The 12,840-nt window shown below is 42.2% G+C and overlaps 2 protein-coding genes across 2 annotated transcripts; one reads left to right on the forward strand and one right to left on the reverse strand.

The window, feature by feature from the left end:
• Positions 1 to 2,790: 2,790 nt before the first annotated feature.
• Positions 2,791 to 4,518, forward strand: LY79DRAFT_654309 (uncharacterized protein; the record flags this gene model as incomplete). Its single annotated transcript, XM_060562642.1, has 3 exons — positions 2,791 to 3,022; positions 3,277 to 3,753; positions 3,803 to 4,518. The coding sequence occupies 3 exons, from the start codon at positions 2,791 to 2,793 to the stop codon at positions 4,393 to 4,395; spliced, it is 1,302 nt and encodes a 433-aa protein (XP_060407006.1). The 3' UTR covers positions 4,396 to 4,518.
• A 2,183-nt stretch (positions 4,519 to 6,701) lies between these two features.
• Positions 6,702 to 8,624, reverse strand: LY79DRAFT_684126 (uncharacterized protein; the record flags this gene model as incomplete). Its single annotated transcript, XM_060564621.1, has 4 exons — positions 6,702 to 7,598; positions 7,648 to 7,773; positions 7,834 to 8,033; positions 8,189 to 8,624. 4 exons carry the CDS (start codon positions 8,622 to 8,624, stop codon positions 6,702 to 6,704), a joined length of 1,659 nt encoding a protein of 552 aa, XP_060407007.1.
• Between the last annotated feature and the right edge of the window lie 4,216 nt (positions 8,625 to 12,840).

Consider the following 12,840-nt stretch of genomic DNA (forward strand, 5'->3'; position numbering starts at 1 on the left):
TATTTAGGCAAATGATATTTGGGATACGCTATCGGTAAGGTGACATGTCATATGTCGAGAACCTGCAAACCTAGCCATTATGGTCGGTTCCTTCTCAATATGGCCATGCATGACCTTATATTGTATGCTCTTACGAACCAAGCATGAGTTCGATTTACCGCAGTCACTCTCGTAGAGTTTAGACAAGAAACATTGCCAATGTTAATTTAGTCACGTGGAAAGAACAGGGGCATCGAGTTTCGATGTGGTGGTGTAGACAATACAGATTAGCTATTCGAAACATTATGGAACTTGCTTCACAGGCTGGTTTTTACTGTTCGACTGGATGTTCCCGCCATAAAGAAGGAGAGAAAGATGCTAAGATAAGCCGAACTACTATTCGTATTCGAGAGAAATAGTTCGGTTGATCGTGAGACATTCTTATTGGGGTGGAGGAGAGAAATGGGGTTGCTGAGCGGCCTGACAAATCCCAGGATAACTTCCCAAGGGTCTTGCTGGTCTGTTCTACGCAATGCCTATGCGCTGCCTTCCAGCTTATGTTAATTGCATATTAAAGTGGATTTGCACATCTTGGTTCACGATCTCCTCTTGGCAGGTTGCATGGGGCCATCAGATAATCGGGTTTCCCAGGTTCATGTTCGGGGTTTTAGGTCAGACGATAATGGGTTGCAACCGTTCACTGCCGTCTTATAATCGAAGCTATAGCTGGGGTAGATTTGTGGGTGCAGCTTGAAGATACTTATCTGCTCATGCGATATATGTCCTCCTACAACCAGAAGGTGGCTGTGGCGATCTTCGACAATGTACGTCAGAGAAAGATCCTGGCTGATCAGCGGGCCTTCCTGATAGACATGGATAAGTGAATCTCCCTGCTAATCAAAAAACAAAGTACGCTGATCGATCGCTCGGCCTGAGAGTCAATCTTACGTTGAAAGCTGGCTTGCATTGATACAATTGAATGCGGAAGCACCCTGGTCTCGAATGTCTAATGCTCTCCTTGGCCCGTTGTGGATTTATCTAGAGATACACACGCTGTTTCGCGGGTGTCTGACCGCTACGGTTAGTTGGTGGCTTGCCAGAGAAGAGCGCGAGCATCATTTTTGAAACTCTGGTGAGCCGTTGGCTGAAAAGCTTTTAAAATAAGATAAAATAAAATAAAAACCATGCATGTTTTGTCCTGTATTGCGCATTTGCCACTCTGCGAGACTTCAGAGGAACGAGGGTTGTGGGCATGTCGTCGGAATGTTAATTTAATCTTTGTCTATAATTGTTACGATGGAATAATAGCTGACGACAAGAATGCGTATGCAGCTTGTGTAAACAGACGAGCGAATTCAGATGATCGGGGCTGCCGAATCGGATTCGATTCATCCATGACCCCGACTCCCAACTAGAGCAGTCGGCTGTTGAGAGTTCCTGTTCCAGGCATGCAGTGTGGCCCATTCGAGACGATGCACGGGCTGGTTTATATCTGTTAAAGGTTTATCACGGCGCTATTGTGTCGCTATGGAAGTTCTGCTAGCGAGTTATGTGGCCTCGAAACAGACAATGTGAAACGAGCCTATCGACTTTTAAAATAGTCGTCCGATAAGGCCTGAGCCTTTCACTTAGTGAGGTTTACTGTTATCCGATGTCTTTTACCCTTCTTTGGCACACATCTGCGACTTGGTGTGACGACACGCCCACCACTCGCGAGCGCCATAAGCTGTGATGGTGTTGTAGAGGCACTCCGGGTATGATAAGTTCCGTAGCTGAAACGGTTGCGTCTTGAACGGCTTTCTGTGGCCAGTTCTCATTGATTTCGCAATTGACATAATTACACACGATGCTTTTTGATCCCTGAAAACCCTTGTTCGAAAGGGGGGTTGCCTTTCTGAGGCAGCTTCACACAGGGAAGCCCTAGCTGTCTGACTGACCTCACAACATATCCCATCCTCTGATAGAGGCCACAGACAAAACATACCCCCACATGCCTTGCTTGACGAAACCAATAGCAACCCCCGTACGTATCCAGTTCCCCAAGGACAGGATCTGAGCGCAAATCATCGCGGGCCGTTGCATATTTGGCATCGTTAAGCTTGCTTGTCTTCCAGCCTTGGTCATCAGAGCCGACAGTGCCCTTCGAAATGAGACTGGCTTGTCGATCGACCCTGAGCACTGTCTATCACCCCTTTAGCCTGAATCATCTCAACATGTGTATCTAATTTTGGATTCTCAAAAAGTTGTCCAAGCTCGTCACGGCGCTGTCTCTATCGTCCAGGCTGAAGCCCGGAAGCCCTTGAAGGTCAAATTCCCTGGTTGCGTAAGTGAACTTCTCAACGGCCACCCCTTGCTTTGCTGGCTTAGCTTGATTCCATGTCCAGTCCGACTACGTTATTTGCTTTGTCCGGTGTCATATCGCCCCCACCACCACGGCCCCTCCCATGATGCCCGTGTCAAACTGGCCCCTGTCCCAGTTCACATAATGTCTGGGTTGGTCGATGATCGCTGTGACCGGTTTTCAAAAAAGCAAGTTCAGCCGGTTGTCCCTGGTGGAGCATCATCGACCCACATGCTCCTCGGATTGGAAAGTTATATCTAGACAGAGTCCATCGACTTTGCTCTCATGTTGGACTCATATTGTAGACTCATCATATCCTTTATATCCTCACCATTTGCTCCTTACAGTTGTCGCAATCTACAGTGTAGATTCCGCAATTTTCATTTCTTCTTCTTCTTCTGTCAGGCTTGACGTCCCAGAAGCTTTTTTTCTTGCATTTATTGTATATCTGACCGGAGCACTGGTCAAAGATGGCTCCAATTCTTTCCTGGCGCCAAGCCGCTGTGGCAGCGCTGCTTTTCAATGCAGCGGTGACGGCCAACTACGACGCTCGTCGAGATATCGAGTCCTCAGCTGACACTAAACGAGCCGTGGATATTGATTCGTTCCGGTCGCGAAATGTCGATATAAGGGACTTTGTGCAAAGACTAGGTGGTGGCAGTGTCTTAGCTGCCCGAAGTGATGCTGCCGCAAACCCTAAAAGTTTGTCCCGCTACATACAGAAGATTGTCGAACACCCGACTTACTTTACATAGATGCTGGATCTCCAGCCGCCGCTGCCCCGGCGCCCCCGGCTGCTGGTGCCGCACCTCCACCACCCCCAGCTGCCGGTGCAGCTCCTCCGCCACCTCCGGCTGCCGGTGCAGCTCCCCCAGCTCCTCCGGCTGCTGGTGCTGCACCCCCACCACCTCCGGCTGCTGGTGCCGCACCTCCACCACCTCCGGCTGATGGTGCAGCTCCCCCACCGCCCCCGGCTGCCGGTGCAGCTCCTCCGGCACCCCCGGCCGATGGTGCCGCACCTCCACCACCCCCGGCTGCTGGTGCCGCACCTCCACCACCCCCGGCTGCTGGTGCCGCACCTCCACCACCTCCGGCTGATGGTGCAGCTCCCCCACCGCCCCCGGCTGCTGGTGCCGCACCTCCACCACCCCCGGCTGCTGGTGCAGCTCCCCCACCGCCCCCGGCTGCTGGTGCCGCACCTCCACCACCCCCGGCTGCTGGTGCAGCTCCCCCACCGCCCCCGGCTGCTGGTGCCGCACCTCCACCACCCCCGGCTGATGGTGCCGCCCCTCCGGCACCTCCTGCTGCTGGTGCCGCTTCTGGGAATGCGACTGATGGCTCAGCTTCCAATGCGAACACGGGTGATGGCTCTGCTTCCAATGGGAATGCGGGTGATGCGTCTGCCCAAAATAGCGCTAGCAGTTCAGCTCAAAGTCCGTACACTACTCCCCTCTTATTACGTAAATAACTAACTTCATCTAGATGATGGATCTTCTGCTAAATCAGCTCCCTTGGCTGCTGATGGTGCCTCATCCAGCTCTCAGAGCTCTTCATCAGACCCCCAAGCCTCGGGCTCTAGCTCGGAAAATGCGGCTTCAGGTGCCAATGCCGCCGCTCCGCCCCCGCCACCCGCCGATTCTGCCGCTCCTCCGCCACCGCCTGCTGACGGAGCTGCACCTCCCGCCCCCCCGCCACCTGCTAAAGGTACCGCCCCCCCTCCTCCACCGGATGTCGCGGCCGGCAATGGTACGGCACCTGAGGCAAAGGCCAAGGCAGATGCCAAGGGCAAGGGAGCGGCTGCTCCCCCTGCAGCAGCCGCGAATGGCACCGCCGCGGCGGCACCACCACCACCTCCCCCGGATGCAAAGGACGCGAAGGGTAAACTCAAGGCCAAGGACAACGCTTCCGCTGACCCCAAGAAAGCCAAGGACGCTACTGGCGGAGCTGCGGCGGCAGGGAAAGCGGCTGGCGGCATCGCTAGTGGCGCCAGCAGTGTAGCACGAAGGGGCTCCCGCTCAACCCGGCACGTCCGCAACATCAAGCGCCGAAACCTCATGGCTAACTTGGGCTGGTGATCTGACAATGTTCTTTTCTATTCCTCTATGCTTTCGAAGTTTCATGAGGCCTCATCTGGGATTTTCGCATTTACAGCGACACTACACTTCGCTCATTAACACACTTTCTTTCATCAGTCCGTCTCTTGCTGAGGCATCGCCCTCCAGCTGATAGGCCTGGGTTGCCTAGTTGTGCTTTGGCGGATAAAGTGCAACGTCGATAAAGAATGTAGTCAAATCAGTATAAATTTCAAAAAAAAAACGAAATAAAGGAGCCCGTGTCATCGAAAATCAGGTGAATGTCAAATGCTGTAGCCCACAAGTTGATGCATTGAATGGGAGCAATCCCGACCACACTTTACTCATTCATCTGATTCAGTTATCCTATGAGTTGATGATCGCGCTACAATCTTCCTCTTTGGCAGGTGGACAAACTTCCATCGGGATGAGTGCATACTATAACGCGGCTTTTTCCAGTTCAACCCCAAGCATCATCAAGAGTAGTCTATTATTGGGTAAACCCTAGACATACACAGTGATTCTTTTGATTAGGCCGATACCATCTCGGCATCCCTTCCAATAAAGTTCTGTTTCGCACGCAAGGCTTTAGCTTTACAGCTGCTAGTACAAAGATGGTGTAGGCCTTACATACTATGAAGTAAAATTCATGTTTTTCGTCGAAATTGTCGGACATCGTGACTCGTATCTACAAGATAACACAAGATGCCCAGGTCTGTCCACTTGGGGCTGTGTACGATCCAGTCTGCATGGTTATATCGCAATTGGTCGATGCCTCCATGCTGATCTTGAAAGTTGGCTCCATTGTAAAATTGTATATGAATTGATTTTCCCTCGAGCTTGTAAGTGCTTCAGTGCAGGAGTAGAGGCATAGAAGCGAATCATTACACTTATGAGGGGTCTGGACGGGTCTAAATAAGTAGAGCGTTTCAATGTATATATTTGACCAAGCGTCTCATATAATGATAGCTCAGGCTATAATAAACGATCGGTACATTAGTCTTGATTGTTCATGCAACTTCAGAGTCTTGCTTGTGATGCAGGTGTAACATATTTGCGAGTACAGGCAAAGAATCAGAGGCTCAGATAAGGTTCTAATGACTTCCCCATACACCAAAACTACAGTTGATTGCTTTATTGTTTGATTCGCACATATGAGATCATTTCCAGGCCACATTCCACAAAGAAAAATTGCCATGAATTGGCTTCTGACCTTTAATGGTCCCACCCTCCTTACTTCCAGTTAGTAGATTGGGATAATTTTGTGTTTGTATGATACTATACTTTGGTCACTTACAACTTTGTCAAAATTGACTCACTCAGTATGCCTTGGCGACTGTCTAGTCAAAAGAAGGACTTGAAAGGCTAGACTTGTGCTGCGTCCCTGTCACGCGTGCACACTTTGAAAGGCCTCAGTCCCAAGAGTTAATAGGCCCCCAAGTGATAGAACAAAGATAAAAGTGGGTTGAGTAGTTCCATGAGGTAATTACTTTGCCCATAAAAAGGTTTGATAAGCTTGATGTGTTACATTGCAAAGGCCCCAGAAGTCTTTAACAAAGACCCTGAATAGAGGTTTCAGGAAATCAATCACGCCAGACACCTTGTCTATGCAGCCCAAATTGCTATAAAGGCGCTTCTAATGTTTGAAAGCAATGCACTGGCATTTCCCAATGGAGGTGTAGAGGTGCAGCTATAATGAATGCATCTTTGACCTCATAACTTCCAGCCTAAGTCTGAGTCAGATTCTGTGATAGATTGAACCGTTTTACATGAATCTAATTCCAATTTTGCTTTACCTCATATGGGTACCTTGGTAAAAAACATCAAGCGGAGAACCTGAAAATGCGCAATGATAACTCACATGGTGAAACCCTTGGCATTGTTATCAGAAGGGTGCCTTGGCTGAATATGCTACCCCATATTATTTTCCTTTTTAAACTCAACTTTGGCTTCTCTGCTAGAGATTTTATTAGCAATCCTTTGCATTTTTGTAAGAAAAGACGTATATGTTATGTTCAAGGTGCTAGGTTGTACCCTCTTGGCCGATGTTCGAACGCCGGCTTCAAAGCTGATGTCGCACCTTCATCAAGACTTTCCATTCTGTTTCTCCGCCGCCCTCTTGCGGTCATACTCAGGATCATATGCGTCAATTTACTTCTCCGTACCATCTCAAGCCTTGTCTTCATTGATCTCGGCGGTGGTACAGATCACTGCTAACTTCTTGTTTGGTCACTTCTTGGACTGAATTCGATTCATCCTCAACAAGCGTTCCCGAACTGCCAGCACGAATATGATGATGGTATTTTGGGTTATCTGGGTTTGGGAAACTGTTGCGCAGCATGGTTACGGCATGCAAATAACAGCACTAGAGGTGGTAACAATGGCCTGACACTCTGGGGGTTATGAAAAACATCTGCAGGGTCCCATGCAGTCTTGGCCTTCTGAAGTCGGGGCAGGTTAGATCCCCAATATGTTTCCTGGGGCTTCTCCAAGTATGGATCTACATATCCAGGATATGTTGTGTGCGGCCCCTCAGAAATGTTTTCGATGATAAACTGATGGATATCCATCAGAAGCTCCTCCTTGGGTCCACTTAACGGCCCCCGAAGGCTATAGCCGTATGATTGATAGAATCGAACCTTATCACGATGAGCGTACGCGGTAGAACTCATGGCAGGCTTTGAGACCTCGCCTCCTGTGGCATCGAATATGATGAACCATCTAGCGTCGATTTTCTTGGCCTTCTCTTTAACCATTCTGAAGAGTTTCTCGGTGGCAGCCCGTGAAAGCTGATCCTGCTCTCTCAGTCCGAGGCTTCGAGATAGAAACTCGGTAGGTATGTCTGCAAGATAGAGTTGGGCGTTGTCGTATAGCCAGCGAGCGGTCTCAAGCCAGCTGGATTCGACTATCGTAAGACCGCCGGGAAGCCTTTCTGAGATTCCCGATTTCTTGAAATCCTCATTTGTTCCAAACCACGTTCCTGTGATCTTAGAACCCTGGGGCTCTAGGGCAAACTCGGTACCAAAACGCGGATCTAGATTCGGGTCCCCCGTAAGGTTTTGCCATATTAGAAACTGCTCAACCATCTGATCGAGCTTAGTATACGGTGTGCGATTGATGAGGTGTATGGTCGTTGGTGGCTTCTTGTGAGTTCGTATCTTGAACTCAGTAACAACGCCGAAGCCTGCACCAGCTCCTCTAATAGCCTAATTTCGTTAGATCATCCTGCCTTGGTAAAAAGACCCTACAACTTACGAAGAATAAGTCTGGGTTTGACTTCCTGTTTGGTGTGATGATGGTCCCGTTCGCAATCACTACCTTGACCTCTAGGACGTGGTCGACGGTAGCTCCCCACATTCTGGATGAAGGACCAAGGCCGCCCTTAGTCAACGTTAATCGGTTTTCTATCTTTCAGGAAAGTGAGCAAAGAATCAGACTTACAACTGTTGCGTGTCCTCCGATCCCTACACCTGGGCATACCCCATGAGGGAACACCCGGTTTCCTTTTTTCTCCAGGATTTCGTCGATATCACCGAGCAAGCTGCCGGCCCCGATGGTGGCGTCCCATGAAGTCTCGTTAACGATCACGTATCTCAAGTTTTGAAGGTCTATTGATAAAGACCCATCCTGTCCTCCCAATCCTAAGCATTAAAGGAAACAAACTTGTTAATCAATTGGCCGGAAGGCTGAACTTGTTATGAACTCACCGTGGTTACTAGATGGTTTGTAAGTATTATCAGATACCGGTTGTAATCTCACGGAATGTGGTTTTGGTAGACTTACGCATATGAATGACCTCCGGATTTTGCTTGCACCTTGATGTTGTGCTTTGCTGCGCACTTTACGAATCCAGAGACATCCTCAGTGTTTCGGGGTCGGACAACGGCAACAGGAATGACAGGTCGAGCTCGGTTGAATGGAGTAACCCATTCTAAGAACACGTCCTCTTGTCCTATGATTGAATATCTCGCGCATTGTTTTGCGCCACCACAGACTCTATTCAAACAATCTTGGAAGTCGTTAGTGGGCGCAGGATGTAAATTGGATGATCTTGTGTTTAACCAAAACACAATGGCGAAGAAGATCGTCACAACAGCTTTTGTGAGAATGCCAGACTTGCGTAGAAAAATGGAGTTGCTTGGATGGTTGTACTCCTTCTTGGCCTGGTCGACGATCTGAAACTCAGAGCTCTCTCTCTGTTTTGCCGCAAGGCCTTTTGCGATGAGAGCCATACTCAGACGTAAATGAAGACTTCGAAGGAATGTGGATAGAAGAGGACTCGGTGGGGGGCTGTCCACCGAGGTTTTAACCTTCCCAAGTGAACAGGATATTTCCATACAGAATGCGCCACAGTACAATTCACTTTATAACTCTGTGTCAGCTTACTCACTGCTTCGAAAAGCGTCTCCAGATTATTTTAGTTGAAGCAGGCGCACACCAGGTGGTTTGCCCAAAAAAGACTAACCAGTGTCAACTTGGCCACCAATTCTGTTGCATAAACTGGACCAAATGAAGATAAATGGCCTGCGATACCAAGAATGTCAATATTTGCGCCATACATTAGAGACAACATAATCTCACGTTGACGCAATGGGAAGTGAACCAACAGTAGGGAACATGGATGGGCGGCAATGTCCCCCCGCCTACACTCCAGGCATGGGTACCGAAGTGGACGACCGGCAAACGCTCCGCAACTTACCTCAACTTCGTGCCACACGGCCCACTGTCAGGCCCGAAGTACACAAAGGTCGAGGCCACCTGGAACAAATGGATGTACGTCTCCAATTGGATCGACTTCGTGCTCTAATACCATTTCGACCTGCAGTTCAGCGCCTCAGGAGGTTGGGCTGCGTGGCCTGGCCACATCCCCAGAGCTCAGACGGATTACCTTGCTGCGTGGTCTTCCACCAACCCTCAAGGCCAGCGCGTTTGGGCGGATGTGGACGCTAGTGAAGCATGGTTTGAGACGGCCTTCAACCCAAGCTGTAACGGCTAGGCCACAGTGACAAAAGCTAGGTTTCCAAGGGTCGCGTTAACCCCCGGATGGTCTGTGTATGGCGCCATGGGCTATTCAGGGATGATGGTGGGTGGACAAGTGAACTTTGTTTCTAATATTCTGAGTCCGGATCGCATGTGATTTCTAGTTTACTACTCTTCTATCCTTTTACTGGAGAGGCTTTCTATACGGAGAAGAGTCCATATATTATCTCTTCTGTCCTTATTGCCCTCGGCGTCCATGTTGTTACTCCTGCTCTCATTGTCACTACTGTCTCACAATCCTACCGGGTAAACAAGCAAATAAGCGACCAGATAGCAGAAACATATATAGGTAAAACTAACCATAAGTCAACTTACCCACTTTTTAGTACCCCCTATATTTTAGTATACTAAAAATACTACCTAGCTACCTTATTAATAGCTATATCTATAACTTTAAACTACTACTACTTTTTTTAACCTTTATTAAATTACTTTATTTTTTTAAAATACCTTCTTTATATATTAATAGTTTAGTATACTAAAAATAAGATTAATTAAGTAATTAATATTATTAAAAATAGCTATAGTATTATCTAGGTAGCTTTTATTTATAGTATCTTATAAATAATTCTCTAGTATTAACTAAGAGGTACTTAACTAAGGAAAATAGTATTTAAAGACCTCTAGAGGCTTTTAACTAGCTAAAAGGCTAGCCTAGCTAGTTAAATAACTACCTAGGTAAACCTTAGGCACTTACTAACTTATTAATAACTAAAGGACTTTATTTATTATATTCTTTAAGCTATAAAGAATACTTAACTTCTAAGTAAAAAGTAAATAAATAGCTTTATTTAAAAAAACCTATTTATTAAGATCTAGAGAAGTTAATTTATTAATTTAAGGTATATTAATAAAGTATTTACTAAGGTTATTAAAGACTAGTTTAAATATCTTATTATACTTTATATTTAAGCTATTAAACTAGCTAATAAATATAATATAAATAAGACTAGTATTCTTAAAAGTAAAAGTAATAATAAGCTAATACTAAGTAAAGCTTTAATAAAAGTAATAAGAAAAAAATAGCTAAGATTATAAGCCTAAGTATTTATTATTAAGTATATATTTACTAAAGGTATTATTATTTATTCTTTAGTTATATATAAAAATAAAATAGTCTAGTAGTAATAGTTCTTTTTAGATCTAGGCTTATATAATAAATAAAAGTTTATAGTAATAAAAAACAAATAAACTACTAATATTATAATTATTAAATAGCTATAAAAAGTCTTTTTTTTAGACTAAGCCTTTTTAGTTTAATTAAGCTAAACTTTTTATCTTAGATAAATATAAAAGCTATATAATAATAAATTTTATATAGTTATATTATACTAATAATATTTATTTTTTATTTTTATTACTATATATTTATTATATTTTTTAGTTACTTAACTAGTTAATTTCTAGCTTTATTAAAGTAGTATATTAAAAAAAGCTTAAATATCTTAGTTAATAAATTAACTTTATTATTATAAGTAAAAAAAACTTTTTTTTTATTATTAAAAGGCTTACTTAGCTAGTTTAACTATTAATAATATTAAAAGTAACTAAAAATATACTAAGTTATAGCTTATTAGTACTATAAAGCTATTTATAAATAAGCTACTAGTCTAAAAAGTAATATTATTAATAATAATATTATTAATACTACTTAAAGTAGTTACTAAAGATACTTATATAGCCTAAGATACCTATAATATAGAAGGCTAAGTATTAGCCTTATTTATAGTAAAGTAATTTATACTAAAGAAGATAAAGAACCTTAGAGACTAACTATAGCTTTTTAGTTAGCTAAAATAAAGTATTACTATATAATACTAACTATTTAAAAAGGTTAAAAAAGGCTTCTAAGAATAGTTATAATATAGGATATTACTAACTAACACTGCTTTCTAGAAACAATATTGCTTATTAATCTAACCCTTGCTCCTAAATATAGATACTTATAGTAGAATTTACTAAGTAAGGTAATATTTAAAGAACATAGATTATAGTACTATAGATAAAAAAAATAAGCTATTTTTAACTATATAAATTACCCCCTAAATATACTACTTAATAATAGTTATAAGTCTAGCTTTAACTTAATTTATAAGTAATAATAACTCTTACTATTATAAAGTAGTATATACTTAGAAATACCTTTCTTAAAACTAATACTCTTTCTTAACTTTATCTTATACCTATAATACGTTTAGAAGTAATAGTAAGTTTACTAACTAACACCTACCTTTATAGCCTTTTAACTATATATAAAAATTAGTTCTCTTAGTATATAAAGCTTTACTTTTATACTACTTAATATAAAGTCTAGTAATTTATTAATCTAGATAGTAAACAGAAGCTTCCTAAGCACCTAAGAGTACTTACGCTAGCTAAATATATTATAAAGTAAAATACTAAACACTAAAGGTAATATAAAGCTAACCTTATAAGCTAAAATAACCTCTTAGTTAGCTAGTAAGTAAAGTAATAAGGCTAAAAGCTTATCTAGCTAATAGTACTAACTATTAATAATAAAGTAATAAAGTAAAAATAGATTATTACTATAAGTAATTTATTTTTTACTAAGCTAAGAATATATAAATAGTAAAAAGTAAATAACTTATTATTAAGCTAGGTTAATACTATAGTTATAAAGAAGATTATAAAGAGTATATAGTTATAATTACTAAATAATAATATTAACTTTACTTTTTATATAACTATTTTAAAGATTAAATAATAATATACTTTTTTTATAATATAGTAAGTAATATAGCTTATAGTAATTATAATAAGACTCTTATATATACTTTATTAATAAATAACTTATTTACTTAGCTTAGAGAATAGTGTATAGCCTTAATAAAAGCTAAAGTATATAGTATCCTTAAGATCTAAGGCACTCTCTTAATTAAGACCTTCTTATATACTATTAAGTAGTAAATTACTCCCTTATAAGTAAGTAGTAAGCTAAATAACCTTATAAAGACTAAATAATATAGAGGATAATAAATAACCTTAAGAAAATATAGTAAATTACTAAGTAATTTACTATAAATAATACTTATAAAATCCTATAAAGTAACAAAGGTATATATAACCCTTATAAAGAAAAGTAAACTATAAAATAAAAAGTAGTACTTTAAATACTTCTATAAGAGGCCTAACTACTTATAGAAACTTATTAACTATAGGTATATTAAGTATATACTTTTTAGTAAGTTAAGGATTATTTAGGTAAACCTAAATAAGTAAGTAGTAAAGGCTATTATTATAAAGCTTTTAAAACTAAAATAGTTAAACCTTAGAGGTAAAGTATAAAAGAAGTAAAAAAAAAAGGACTTAACTTTTTTTTACTTATAAGGTACTCTTATTATAGTTACTATTAACCTTTGCTTATTTAGTAAAACCTTAGTAGTACTT

This window comes from Colletotrichum navitas (genome assembly GCF_030913465.1).
Source record: "Colletotrichum navitas strain CBS 125086 chromosome Unknown LY79scaffold_203, whole genome shotgun sequence".
Classification (NCBI taxonomy): domain Eukaryota; kingdom Fungi; phylum Ascomycota; class Sordariomycetes; order Glomerellales; family Glomerellaceae; genus Colletotrichum; species Colletotrichum navitas.